At 39.7% G+C, this 15106-nt stretch overlaps 1 protein-coding gene across 6 annotated transcripts in view; it reads left to right on the top strand.

Moving 5' to 3' along the window:
• Nucleotides 1–15106, top strand: part of USP25 (ubiquitin specific peptidase 25) — a 187006-nt gene that overhangs the window by 86668 nt on the left and 85232 nt on the right. For all 6 annotated transcript variants that reach the window (XM_070405987.1, XM_070405988.1, XM_070405986.1 and 3 more), the window contains 3 exons: nt 760–897; nt 10167–10243; nt 11545–11618. In XM_070405987.1, the coding sequence (XP_070262088.1) occupies nt 760–897; nt 10167–10243; nt 11545–11618 (289 nt within the window). The remainder of the gene's footprint in view (nt 1–759; nt 898–10166; nt 10244–11544; nt 11619–15106) is intronic.

The following is a 15106-nucleotide window of genomic DNA, read 5'->3' as shown; positions in this document are numbered from 1 at the left end:
GTTACTGCAGGAGCTAACTGTATAAGAACTACTTTTATTGCCATAAAGTATTTCACTAACATATGTGAATTACATTCTTTTAAAAGTTTCCTTCTTATTAAGTTTACAGTCTTATTGAGAAAAGTTGAGTAAGATTTCAGAGGAGCACTAGGTGGATGATACATTAGTCTAATATTATGATCTAGATGAATTGTTAGACTATTAGGATCATCACATGACAGTGGCAGTTGGTAATTTATTGTTGAATGAAAGACATTCATTTTAGTAGCTATGGAGTTTGAAGGGATAATTGACTTGGAGGGTCTGGGAAGGCTTCATGGAGGTAGAGGGATTTTTGATTAAATGGATTTATCGAGGTGAAATACCTACACAGGGCCTGGTATGTAGCTAACACCCATTGTATGGTAATGATTGTTATTGCTGTCCTCAGCAGCATCTGGGCCTTGCTGAATGGAAAAGGATTATAATAAACAGACTTGAATGAGGAGGATATTCTTGCTGGGTAATGACATGATTTGCTATGAATATGTGGCATTTATGCTGAAATTGTGAGCTTAGCCTAGATACTTTGCTGTTTTTGTGGTTGATTCCTTCTTGAGTCTCCTAAATGACATCACTCTTCTTTATGATACAGGAGTGCTGGACTCGTTCCTAATCTATATTACTTAAATTTTTGTTTAGTTTTTAATGAATATCTGTTTACCAATAAAGATTTTGTTAATCTTCATTTAAAAGTCTTTTTTTCTTTGATCCCATTAGGAGCATCGGAATTTGCCTTTTATGTGTGAACTGAGATATCTGTTTGCACTTCTTGTTGGTACTAAAAGGAAATATGTTGATCCCTCAAGAGCAGTTGAAATTCTTAAGGATGCTTTCAAATCAAGTGACTCCCAGCAGGTAGTTCTATTGTGCTTACTTGTTTATAAATAATTTGTATTTTACTTAATCTGATCACTCAGCAGTTTTTTCGAAGATTCATATAATTGAATATGTTGTTATTCATCTTTATTAAAAATAAGCTGGAGCCATTTAAAACATTTATTTGGAGGAATTATTTTAAATTAAGAAAAGTAATAATGATCTTGAAAGTGTTAAGATAAATCAAAGTATCATTTATATTATGATTGAAACTGGTAAGTTACAACAATGGGTAAAAGTAAAAATTCTCTAAAAACATGTAATTGAAAATATTCACAAATGTATGATAACCCAATGCCAGTACAGTGTGCCTGCTTTTGAGATGCGTCTTTTTGCTGGCACGTAATAGTTTTTCTTAATTATTCAGAAAGGTTTCTGATCTACATTAACTTAGTTATGTTGCTTTTTTCCCCCTTTTAATCTTTATGTACTGCTATTTGAAAGGTTAAAGTGGGTGGTGCATGGGCTGGCTAAATAGCCATCTCAGATGGTGATCAAAGAAAATTGAATTTATTTAAGGAAAGGGAATGGGAGATGGGGATATCCAAAGGGAAGGGCTACACAGAGAAAAGGGGGCCTTGGAGACCAGTTCAGTGGGTTAGCCCCTGCCCGTTGCTCCCCTGGTTGTAAGTCTTGTGGGGTCCCTTACATGCCTATCAGAGAATGGTCTTTTTTCCCAGGTTAGATTCCTCCCCCTAATCATCACCATTTTAGGTCCTACTGCTCATGCCTCATAGTAGAAGGACCTCCCCCTGGGCCGTCTTGGCTTCTGCTGGGCAAGTGCCCACCAGAGAAGTCCTGATACTCTGCTGGTTGTACCCTGGGGAGATTGGAAAGCCAGTTTTTCTTCCCTAAACGGGATGGAGGGATGATAATCCCCTTGGCAGGGCAATGCTGCTGTCACCTAGTGTGCATGGAGCTGTGGCTTCTGACCTAATTAAACTTAGCCAATTTTCCTCCTTTCTTTTATTAATATCTAGCTAGTCTATGCTAACAATACCAGTATTTGCTTTTATTTATTGTTTTCAGTTTTTTAAAATATCTAACTGTCCCAGTGTCTGTTAGGTTAGTGTCTTATCTGTTATAACAGTTCTTAAATACATCAAAAGAAATAATATTCCTAAAAATGATCCCAAACCACCATTTTAGGGCACTCTTTCTGGTTTTAAGTGTTACCAAAGAAATTATTGGGCCAGATTTCCCAAACAGGAGTGGGAGTTGGGTTCTTGGGGTATCACTGAAATAAGAATTTTCACAAGCTCCCACGGGAGAGTGAGATATAGTAAAAGGCTTTATTTGTGTAGAGTTATATTCTTACGGTTGTCAAGTCCCGTGTCTGTTAACCCAGTCCTGAAAGAGGAGCAGCTGGGATTCCAGTAAAGCCAAAAGCAAAGCCAGGGTCCAGATTGTCTGTTTCATGTTGCAGCTGAGCTTAGTTCAGCATTAGGCTAGTTACAGTCCATCAGCCCATTGTGTGGGTCCCACATGGCTATAAGCCATGTGAAATGCCCCCTTGTAGCAGAAGTCACAGGAGCACAGGTACCAGGAGAAGCAAGAGCCCAGAGAGCAAAAGCCAAGAAAGTGCACTCCTTTGTTCAGAAGTTTAAATATTCATGTTTCCTGCTCTTTAAGTGGCCACATCTATTTGCTTCCAGGTGTGAATGACATGTAAGCACCTTCCCAAGTCACTCAGACCTTACTAAGCATGCGACCAAACTGCCTTTGTCCAGTCCCTTGCCCCATCAATCAGGGAATGGACTTGGTGAGTGTTAACTTACCAAAGGTATATAAATAGCATGTGAATATTAGCTAGTTTTCCCTCTATTCCTTTCCTGTTAAATAATAATCAGATTATTAAAATTGGTGCCGGCCCGATTGCCCCCAGCTCCCCTCCCCTGCCAGCCCAATCACCCACAACTGCCCTCCCGTGCTGGCCTGATCGCCCACAACTGCCCTCCCCTGCCACGACCCGCCGCCTCCACCGGGACCGCCTCCACTGTGAGAGGTGACAGAAACGCCGGGACCGGTCTCCTCCATGCTGTGCGGAGCCACGGGACCCCCAGGCTTCTTTGTGCGGAGCGGCCGCCAGGCCCCACCTATGCTGTGCACGTGGCCATCTTGTGGCGGCCATCATGTGGTTACCATCTTTTAGTGGCCCTCTTGTGGTGACGTCACGTATGAGGGCGCGAGGACCACCTAGGCTTTTATTAGTATAGATAGGTTCTTGTTGGTGGCCATAATGGAATACTTTATGCCTGTGTTCCTTCTTCCCTTTCTATTTCTTCTTTTTACAACAGTCCCTTTAGCATTTCTTGCATTGCTGATTTGGTGGTTTTAAACTCCTTTAGCCTTTTTTTTGTCTGTGAAGCTCCTGATTTCACCTTCAGTTTTGAATGATAGCTTGCTGGATAGAGTATTCTTGGATTTAGTCCCTTGATTTTCATCACTTTGTATACCTCATGCCATTTCCTTCTGATCTGTTGAGAAGTTGTGGATAGTCTAATGGGAGATCCCTTGTAGGTAACTTTCTGTCTCTGTCTTGCAGCCTTTAAGATTCTTTCTTTGTCTTTTACATTTGCCAATTTAATTATGATGTGTCTTTGTATAGATCTTTTTGAGTTCATCTTGATTGGGATCCTCTGTGCTTCTGGACTTGTGTGACTTTTTTCTTCCCAAAGTCAGGGAAGTGTTCTGTCATAATTTCTTCAAACAGATTTTTTATTCCTTGCTCAGCTACCTTTCTTTCTGGCACCCCTATTATGTGATTGTTGTTTTATTGTTGTCCCAAAGCTCCCTTAAACTCTCCTCTTGTTTTTTTTTTTTTTTTTTTTAAATATATTTTATTGATTTTTTACAGAGAGGAAGGGAGAGAGATAGAGAGTTAGAAACATCGATGAGAGAGACATCGATCAGCTGCCTCCTGCACATCCCCCACCGGGGATGTGCCCGCAACCCAGGTACATGCCCTTGACCGGAATCGAACCCGGGACCTTTCAGTCCGCAGGCCGACGCTCTATCCACTGAGCCAAACCGGTTTCGGCAACTCTCCTCTTGTTTTTTATAATTTTTTTTTCCCCAATTGCTGCTCTGCTTGGGTGTTTTCTACCTTGTCTTTTAACTTGCTGATTTGGTCCTCAGCTTCCTCTAGTCTACTGTTGAAACCTTCCATGGTTTTCTTTATTGCAGCTATGTCATTCTTCATTTCCTCTGGATTCTTACTCATGGTGTATTTCTCATTCGGGTCCCTATAATTCTCATTGAGTTGCTTGTAATTCTTATTCAGATGTTTGAGCATCCTTATAACCATTACTCTGAATTCTTTATATGACAAATTTCTTGCCTCCATTTCATTTAGTTCCTTTTCTGGTGATTTCTCCTTTTCTTTCATTTGGGGTTTTTTTTTTGTCTCCCCATTTTAGCTGTTCCTTTGTATTTGTTTGTATATATAGATCTAACTGCTGTGCCCCCCAGATTTTTTGTGTTGGTCTTATGTAGTAGTTGTTTTGTGGGTCTGAGTGGTGGTGTCTCTCAGGTCTCCTGGGCTGGGTGTTCTAGGGAGGCCCCCTCCTTGAAATATTTGAATCTTGAATGTTATTGTCCCATTCCTAGATGGAGTGTCATCTGATTATGTGGCTCACTCCCAACCATGTCATGCCAGCCAGTGTGGAGGTGCTGACTGAACAGCACAAAATGCTACAGAACAAGACATGACACAGAAGGAACAGAAAATGAATGTACACAAGACCGCTATCGCCCCAACAGTGACCACCAGAGAAAAGAGAATTAGAAAAGAGAATGATGGAATGGAAGGGAGGGAGGAGGGAGGGAGAGAGGAAGGAAGAAAAAATTTTTGGAGAAAACATAAACAAAGGAAACAAAAAGCACAAACAAAAAGCACCCAGAAATGTGGGTGGGGGGCAGAATCTGTAGATGCAGAATTTAAATAAAGAAAATAAGAATAAAGAATTAGAGGAATAGGGGAAGGACCATGGTTTAGAAAAAGGAGTAGAGAAAAAATGAGAAAACAAGAAAAAAATATTTGCAAAGGAGAATACAGGAGAGAGCAAATAGGCCTAAATTTAGGAAGTGAAACAAGAAATTAGAAGAAGAAATGAGAAAGAGAAGAGAGAAAAAAAATTAAAAAATTGAGCAGTGGAAGAAAAAGGAAAGAGAACAGGAAATTGAGTAGGTGCAGGGAAGAGGAAAATTATATATATGAACAAAACAAGAGAATAGGATACTAACACATCAATAAAGCAGATAGATAAAAATGTTCAATTTTAAAAAGTGGGGAAAAGAAAGAGAAAAACTGAAAAGGAGAAAGAAACGGGAGGAAAAAAATGAAGAGGAAGAAATGTGCAAAAAAAGAAAAGAGAAAAGTGAAGTGTCATTCGTTTAAGCCAAGTTTTAATGCCCCATGGGAGCTGGCTTAGGGCCCCACTCTTCTGTCTGCTGGTTCTGGGCTTCCTGTTAGGTACTTGGGTGCTAACCACTGTCAGGAATGTCTTTTGGCTTTTAGCACCTGCTTGAAGCTACAAGCAATCCACCAGTCCACCATTTGTGTCTGTGTCCACAGGCCTTATCTGCAAGCCGAAGGGGCAGTCTGTCCTCTAGAGAAGGTTTGTTAGCCACCTGGAGCCCAGGGCTGATTCAGCACTCTTCCTCTGAATCGCCATGTTCCACTGCTGCCCACCTTTGCCTGTCAGCCAGCTGTCAATCTTAATCACTCAAGAGTCTGTTCCTAACAGTGTTTGGTGTTTCACTTTCAGAGAATATGATGGGTATTTTTTTCTGTCCCAGAGCTACTCCTCCGTGAGTGGCCCAAAATATTACTCTGCTATTGGCTGGACAGAGATCCTTGTATGGAGACCAGTGGGGTCAGCTGGGGGGTTCTCGTTCCTAGAATAGTGGGGCTGATGGCCCCTCCTCTAATCCATTCACTGAGGGTCCTTGAGACTGTTCAGACCCTTAAGCTGGCCTCTGCCTTTATTTTCTCTGTAAAGCTCAAAATGCAGGGTGTGGCGGGCTGTATCACCTAGGGCAGGGTTTTTTTCCTTTACCTGCCTTCTGGGTGTTAGGAGCAGGTAGCTCTTCCCAGGGAGAATAGCTGTTTTGGTTTGGAAGCATATGAATGATCCAATGCTGGACTCCCAGCTACTGCTTTCCCAAGTCTCTCTGCCCTGCTTTTCACCCCCACCTGTCCTCAGGCAACTCAATTCTGCGCCTATTTCCCTATGCCAGTGGTCGGCAAACTCATTAGACAACAGAGCCAAATATCAACAGTACAACAATTGAAATTTCTTTTGAGAGCCAAATTTTTTAAACTTAAACTATATAGGTAGGTACATAGTTATTAACTTAATTAGGGTACTCCTAAGCTGGCCTTTGCTAAAAAACGTCCTCAATCTGATTGAGGTACGTTCGCTGAGGTCGACCCCTTTCAACTCTCTCATTCTCAACTCGTGCATGAATTGCGCGTGTTATGCCCAGATTTCAAGACCCCAAAAGACACCACCAGGGAGCGCCAAGTCCGATGCAAAAGCATAGAATCTTTTATTCAATCCCGGGCTTGGTCCCCCTCTGCCTCCATTACTGGATGCGAGAGAGAGCCCGGAGTCCCAAGAGAACAAAGAATTTATAGGGCTTAGGGTTGGGGGGTGGGGGCACACTTGGACCACTGATTTGGCCAATTCCGGTTGGTTGAGTGAGGGCCGGGGGTTAGTGACGCAAGGGCAGGGTGCAGTTAGGGTCTGGTTACACAAAGACGGGGGTGGGGGGGTGCGATGTTCAGCATACTTTCGGCCTTGAGTTTGTTTTCCCTTGCATTCCCATTGGCTGAGATAAGAGCAGGCTGAGTAACTGATACATTCTATGGCTTTTGCTGGAAGAGGAGTTAGGAACACAGCTATCAGTCCTGTTCTGTCCTTTCACACGCACCTCCCCCGAGCTGCTGCGTATCCCACGGCTGCGCCGTCGCCCGACCGACCGACACCCCCCACTTCTAACACCACTTCTTCAAATTAGGCTCGCCCAGGCCGAAAACCGACTTGTGCGCATGGGCCATGAAGTTTCAATCACACTGTACGTACGCGCCCGCACGTGGTGTTTTGTGGAAGAGCCACACTCAAGGGGCCAAGGAGCCGCATGTGGCTCTCGAGCCACGGTTTGCCGACCACTGCCCTATGCCAACAGCTCGTGTGTGTATTTGCAAATGAAAACTCTTGTGCTCTGGGTTTAAGTAATTAAAAAAGAAAGAAAGAAAAAGGCAGTCGAAACTGCAGCTCTCTCCCCCACTGACTCGTCTGCCAGGTCTAGACTCTGCTGCTGCCAGCAGTCCTGCTGCCTTTCACAGCTGCTTGGATGATGTGGGCGTTGCGGGTCACACTGTCACAGGTCAGGCCACCATGGGCTTGGGTAGTGCTGCAGGTCGGGTCATGCCACTGCCACCACTGGTGCATGGAGCCCTGCCTGTGCTCCCAGAACAGTTCTCCCCATAGCACAGCTCCTTCCTTTCCAGGCTCCCCACCTCTCACAACCTCGCCCTTCCTACCAGTCTCCAGGTGCCTTCCTTGTTATAAGTCAGCTCCTCAGCTGGACCACAGTTGGACACTCCAGGTGAATGTTCTCCAATTTAGTGATATTTCCAGCCTGGCCTTGGGACAAGGTGCCCAACAGGTCTGCCTATTCCGCCACCATTTTGTCTCCCTACTATTAAGTTTTAAAAGTCACTTCTGTTCCTTGACTTATCTTTTCTTCTGAAATTGCTTTTTCTTTGTCTTTTTTTTGGCTACTTTCTTTTGTGTTGAAGCTTTCTAAGGATGCATAGTGATCTTTAGGTATCTTTTCATATTTAAAAATAAGGTAGCACAAGTTTAATTGGAAGCCTTGTATGTATGTATATGGGTAGACTTCAGTTTTGTTAGAGTGGACAGAAGACAACTAGCTGTTGATGCTGTGACATGCTCCAGAATGCCACATGGCGAATGCCTTTGCTTTGGGTTCTTTTTTCTCCCCTCTACAAGGGCTTTTTAAGTAGTTGCACATTACCCTGGCTTGTGTGGCTCAGTTAGTTGGGCATTGTCCCATGCACATTAAAGTTACTGGTTCAATTCCTGGTCAGGGCACATGCTGGGTTTCAGGCTCAATCCTCAGTAGTGGGCATGCAGGAGGCAGCTAATTGATATTTTGCTCTCATACAGATATTTCTCTCCCTCTCCCTTTCTCACTCCCGGGGTGGGGGGGGCGGGGGAGGAAATCTTTAAAGTAGTTGCTCATCAGTTGAGGCAGATATAGGTTTGATTCTCTTCTGTTCCTAGATACTCGAATCTAAAGTACACATTAGTGGCATAGTGGAGTGGATCTATAAGTAAAGTAAGCATCATGATTTTTAAAAGTGAATTTATATGTTCATTTCATATTCTTTTTAATTATATCTTTGAAATATGCAAGAGTCTCGGGGATATTTTTTGGGATACAGTACTGCCAAATTTAAGTATACTTATAATTTAATTTAAAACTAAAATGTTAATCATTTTTTCTCTTGATGAAAGCAGGTAGAATTGTTTTATAATTGTAAATTTTAGATTGATTGCTAAAAAAGACAGGGATTACTTTCTCTGAAGAGTATTATGATAATGAGGAAACCTTTTTGTTTCTTGTCAGATAACCTTGCAAGATAAGCCAAGTTGTAGAAAAGTATTGAAGGTTTTAAGGTGTTATAACTTGCTAGGACAACTGTAGCAAATTAGAACAAACCGAGTGACTTCAAAACAGTAGAAAATTATTCTCTCCATAGTTTTAGAGGCCAAAATCCTAAGTGTAGGTAGGTGATGGAAGAGCTCTGCTCCCTCCAGTGGCTCTAAGGGAGAGAAGCCTTCCTTGCCTTTGTCATCTTCTTTTGGCTCCTGTGTTCTTGTCTTCTGACAGCATACCTCCAGTCTCTGTTTACATCTTTACATGGCCTTTTCCCCTTTGTGTCTATGTGTTTGCTCATTTTCTGTTTCTTAGAAGAATACTCACAATTGGATTTAGGCCTATTCTAACCCAGGATGATCTCATCTTAAGATCCTTACCTTAATCACATCTGCAAAAACTCTTATTCCAAATAAGTTTGTGTTCTGAGGTTCCAGGTGGACAAGTGTTTTGGTGGGCCACTATTTAACCTGATACAGATAGTATGGATGTTTATAACTGGATTTTTGTGCTGAGTTTGTCTTGAACTGTATGACATTGTTGTAATTTACTTACTCTTCCTAGACCTTAGTTTCAGCATTTTAAAGGTGTGCAAGTTGGCCTAGATGCTCTTTAAACAACTTCTAGATGGAAAAATGTGTGACATTCAAGTTTGTTTTATATTTAGAGCTATTTTGATAAAGACCAAGTGCTTACCCTGCTTTATCTTTCTTTGATGGTTTGATTGAACTCAGTCAAATATGTTAAGTGGATATGCCTTTGAAAAGTTGAATGAAGAAAGGCACATCTTCCTTCTAAGAGAGAAGCCAGTATTCTTTATAAAATGAAGAACTTTTTGGTGATATGCATACTTTTATAAAGGTTCATTAACAGAGCTTTTTTGAAAAAATATTTTTTATTATTTCATTCGTACATGTAATCTAATGAACAAAATAAGTTAACAAGCAAAATAGAGACAGACTCATAGATAGAGAGTAGGCTGACAGTTGTTGGGGGGAGATGAGGAGTGGGATTGAGCAAAAAAGAAAAAAAAACAACTCATGGTGATTGCTGGGAGAAGGGGTGTACAGAGTTGCAGGGAAGTGGAAAGAGAGTATGGGTAGATAAATGGTGATGGAAGGAGACTTGACTTGGTTGGTGAATACACAATAGTGTACAGATGATATGTTGTAGAATTGTGCAGCTGAAACCTGTATAATTTGTTAACCATTGTCACCCCAATAAATTCAATTAAAAGGGAAAAAATAGAAATTAAAAAATAGAAATCTCATTTGTAAGTTGGAATTCTGATATTTATTTATTTTCCTAAAGTGAAAGCCAATCACAATGATTATCAATATAATGCTTGTTTTAATCAAATACTGATTTTGTGCTCTGGTTAAGTTATAAATATTTATTGCATTTGATGTGAACGATTTCATTTAATACGTTTGTGAGTAGTCAGTAATTATATGTTTGAATGTCTGGGTGCAAGTTTTATGTTGCAATATTTAGTATTTTTATTAATAGGCTTAAAAATTAACAAGGTTTTTTTTGTTTTGTTTTTTTTCCTATAGCAAGATGTGAGTGAGTTTACACACAAATTACTAGATTGGTTAGAAGATGCCTTCCAAATGAAAGCTGAAGAGGAGACGTAAGTTACCATAAAATTTAGTGATGGTATTTTAAGAGATCTGTAAGTAGCGCTCATTTTTTTTCCTTTAATGTATTCAGTGTCAACAAATAAATAGGAATCTGAGATAGACATATGGGAGCCCAAATGTTACCTCTGTATTATTGATAAGCTGTTGGAATTTATGGCCACAAATGCTGGTAGCTTTAGATTTCCACTATAAGGGCAGAATCTAGCCAGAAAGGTCTAAAAAGTGATCCCTGAAAGGGCTAATCCTACATTGCCCAGTTCTTTTCATTAGATTCAATGAGGAGAGGGACATATTTCAAATAAGACTTAAGATTTCTGAAGATATGGAAAAATTCTAGCCTCTTTTAAAACTGTTTTTAAAAAAGGGGAGATAATTTGTTAGTTACCAGATCATATAAGGTGACTAGGACCCAAAAGAAATTAACAAAAAGTAAGTAAATAATAAGCAAGATCTTCAAAATCAGAATAGAATGACTCGTTCAGAAGAAACAAAGATTCATGAAATAGTCAAGTGGCCTTCTTCTAAGTCTACAGGTGAAAAGCAGTTGAGGACTCGTGTTGAAGGTAGGACACTGAAGTGCTTACAGAAATCTGGATAGGCTTGAGAGGAGGACTAGGGGTTCCAGGGTATAAAACATTTAAAAAATTACTGAGGGAAATTCAAAGACACTCAGGTATCATAGATTGGGATACAGATATCATTTACTCAGAGGAAACTTGCCCAATAAATTTTAGTATTAGAACCTTAAAGATACAAGGAACTTGAACTTTTAAGAACCAGGAACCAAGGTGGACAACCTTAGGTCAAGTCCACACAGAGGCTCTCTATTAGTCTGACAGGACAGTAGCACTTGTGGGGTCCTTCAACTTGAAGGTGGACAAGGCATGTTTGATTAAGGGTGGCTTTCCCCCTTCCCAACAAGTCCAAAGAAAAGCATATATAATAAGGACTGAAGGTCCGAGACTGAAGTGTGTAGTGATAATAGAAAAGCTAGGCACTTTATGGGCACTGACTGTCAGGTCCTCTTGTAAGGGCATCCTGCATAGTTACCATTTTAACCTTTAAAACAGCCTTGTGAGTTTAATTACCATTATTATCTTCAGTTGACAGGTGAAGAAATGGAAAAGTAAATTTAAGTACCTTTCCCAAGGTGACACTAAGTAACAGCTGAGTGCATGATAACCTCATACACGTTATTGCTTTGGTATAGGCTATTGTTTTTTTAATGTTTCCTTTATTACTTACAGGTCCAAAAATTATAACCATATTTATGTTTTTTAACATGCTTTAGGGATGAAGAGAAGCCAAAGAACCCCATGGTAGAGTTGTTCTATGGAAGATTCTTAGCTGTGGGAGTACTTGAAGGTATTACAATGAAGAGATATTATCTGTTAGCTTCTTTGTCTTGATAGTAACTCTTCATTTGTTGAATGACTTTTAATTTTAATTTGACTTACTCTATCTAGAGTTCCTGTTACATTGCTACCACTAGTCATTTATATACAAAGCACAGAATTGAGATATGAAAAGGAAGGTACAGAGTATATTATCTCATGCTAATTGATACTTAGTTAATATTATCCTGTTGTTCTTTCCCTGGGAAGGCTTCTGTGATTCTGTGAATTATTGGGATACAGGGATTACAGGGGCAGTTGTGTTGTTGGTGGATCTTTTGAAAATAATATTGGAGTTGAATACTGGGGTTGATATGATGATCACTGTTTTTGAGGGTTTTAAGTCTGTGAATGTTGAAAGCTGAGTTTAGCAATTTAGCATAGTTGGGATATTGCACTTTTTAGGTGATTATAAAATTCTTTAGACTCTAGTTTTCAAGAAAGAGTTGTATTCTATCTTTTGAAAATTCAGTTAAGAATGCTACTACTCCATCTTCCCTAAATGCCTGTTACTTAAAATCTGGACCAAACCAGTTACACTTTGATTCTCCTAACAAGGGACTGAACTAGTCAGTAGATATACTTCAAATAATAATATTACTAAGTCCCAAAATATAAATTTTTGATAACTTATTTTTCCTGAATGGCCCAATGCATCAACTTTTGGAAGTGCCCAAAGTATAAAATTTGGAAAATTGTTTTTTCTTCAGGATAAGTAATGGATTCATAAGAAGTTTTGTTTGAATATAGTTTTATAACTTAGAATTCAGAAAAAGACAGAGGCTAAGGATTTGGTCAGTAAGGTTATATTGAGGTGTCAGACCAGTGAGTCCTAATGGGGTGATTTCCGTTTGTTTGCTAAAGTACCCCCTTGCAAAAAGAACTTATAGTCCACTGATTCCTCCATTTAGTTCCTCTCAGCCCTTCTCTTTATTTCCATCCTTGTTCATAATAATTATCTGTATAAATATCTAAAACTCCCTTTCCCACATTGATTTCTAACACTGTCTCTGTCTATTCTCTGACCTTTATTAAGCTATTTATCTTCTCTCTGCATGCCCTGAGTTCCTGAAATTGCTGAGGAAAAGTCACTTCAGTGGGCTAGCTGTAGTGGACCAGGAATCTGTAGTATACCAAGCTTCACTGGTTCCAGTTCTCTAACCTTACCTGGCAATCATACTTGTTTTATTTAACCACTGTTTTCTATCCTGTTTTCTGCATTAACAATTTCTATCTTTTTTACTGTAATTCTAACGTCTTGTCTCTTCATTGTCTGAAAAACACTTTACTTCAACTTTCATGGATTTACTGTGAAGCTAATGAAACCTAACTGTGGGTCCTAAGGGCCCTGAATCTAATTTTGTGTTTGTAATACTGTAAAACAGTTCTTAAAACGCTCATCATCAAATATTGTGCTGCAGCCTCTGCAATCTGGATCCATTCCTAATGCCACTAATTATTTTTATTTGATCCCCTAGATAATAGAGGAATATTTAGTCTTATATCAACAGAGTATTCTTTGTATGTTCTCAGAATCTCATTCCTTCATGCTTTCACCCAGACCTCACTGTTCTTATTATCTTGTGGGCAGTTTTTTATTGCTGTTGTTTTTTATCTTCACCTTTTCCCTCTTTAATGTGTCTTCTCATTGATAATTAGACCTGGTCTGGTATCTCATGTCTTCAAATTTAAGGCACTCTTTTAAGTTAATCCTATTTAAGTTTAAGCCCCTTAAAGAGGGGTTTGATATCATCTGCTAACTCCCCACTTATTAAAACCATCCCACTTTTGCTTCTGGCCCAGACCTCTTCCTAAAGGAATATTTTTAAGATTATTGTGGGGTTTTTTTACATGTGTTCAAGTTCATTGGGTCCCTCTCAGTTTTTGTACTGAACTCCTATCAGCTATTAATTCTATTGATCCACTCTCTCCTCTTCTTCCATTTTTCCTTTTCTTAAAAACACTTCTCTGTCTTCTATGGAACCATATTTTCTTGGCTTTTTAAAATTTATGAGTGGGTACTTCTTAGTAGTTATGTTTATAGTCTCTTCTTATATTAAAGGTAGGGCATCTTTGGGACTCACTTTAGGCCCTCTTCCTTATCCTGTTTACTAATTCCCTAGACAGTCTCATTTACTGCCTTGATTTCCTGCTACCAGTAAGTCAGCGATTTTTAATTTAGAGCTTCAGACTAGAGAAATAATCTTACAGACTCATATATCCAACTATTTTCTCAACTTGAAGTCTCTTGGGACATTCCAAAACAGTTATGTCCACTACAACCTTAAACAAAACAAAAACAATCCTCTGTGCTTTCTTCAGTGGGGCCCCTTCAGTACATAAACATTAGTCCAATTGTTGATACTAGAAATGTGAGTCTCATTCCAGATACCCTACTTACCTCTGTCCCCCATTCTGCATTGAGCCAATCAATCAAGCCTTACTGGTGCTCCTCCTTGTATACATACATAAATGTGTGTGTGTGTGTGTGTAAATTAATTTGTGTGTTTTTGTACACTTTTACTGGTAACACCCTATTCTACGCTGGATGGATTCCATAATACTATCCTAGTAATCTACCACCCACTTATTACAGAAGTCAAAAGAATGTTTTAAATACATAAATCTGATCCTTTTCTTGCCTTTTTATTTAACTTATTGGGATGACAATGGTTAACAAAATTACAGATTTCAGGTGCACAGTTCTACAACACATCATCTGTACACTGTATTGTGTGTTCAAAACCCCAAGTCAAGTCTCTATCACCATTTATCCCCTTTATACCCTCCTCCACTTTTTGCCATTCCCCTTCCCTCAGCAATCACCACATTGTTGAATCTGTCATTGAGTTTTTTCTCTTTGCTCAATACCTTCACTCCCTGCCCCACACCTGTCAGCTTACTCTCTATCTATGAGTCTGTCTCTGTTTTGCTTGTTAGTTCTTTTGATCCTATTATTCCTAGATTTAACAATTTAATACTTTCTATTATTCTCAGAATGTACTGAAAAAATTTGTAACAAAGGCTGTTAGACTTTGTAGATTTTGACCCACCTAACTCTTGGTTGTCACCTCCCCATTGCTTCCCCAAGCTATACTGTCCTCTTCTTTGTTCTTCAAATATGCCAAGTTCTTTGCAGCTTTAAAGTCTTTGTATGTGCTTTTCCTTGGCCAAGAATACTCTACAGTTCCTGGACACTCTGGCCTGGCTAACTCCCACTAAGTTTGAGAATAAATGTCTTTTTGCTATGGAAGCTTCTCTGTTCTACTCTCGATCCCTAAAGACTAGGACAGCTCCTCTTTTTCTACCCTCTCACAGCGGTCTGTCTCACCACACTTTTTATAACATTTAAAATACCAAACAGTTGTTTGTTCATAATTATGTGTGCAATTAATATGTATGATGTCTTTTTTTCCAGAAGAGGCTAAGAGTTTCCTCAGCTCAGGGACCATCTCTTGT

The sequence above is a fragment of the Myotis yumanensis genome, unplaced genomic scaffold (assembly GCF_028538775.1).
Source record: "Myotis yumanensis isolate MYYU_CA2020_CCGP unplaced genomic scaffold, mMyoYum1.0.hap1 SCAF_2, whole genome shotgun sequence".
NCBI lineage: Eukaryota > Metazoa > Chordata > Mammalia > Chiroptera > Vespertilionidae > Myotis > Myotis yumanensis.
This window is presented reverse-complemented; position numbering and strand designations above follow the sequence as displayed.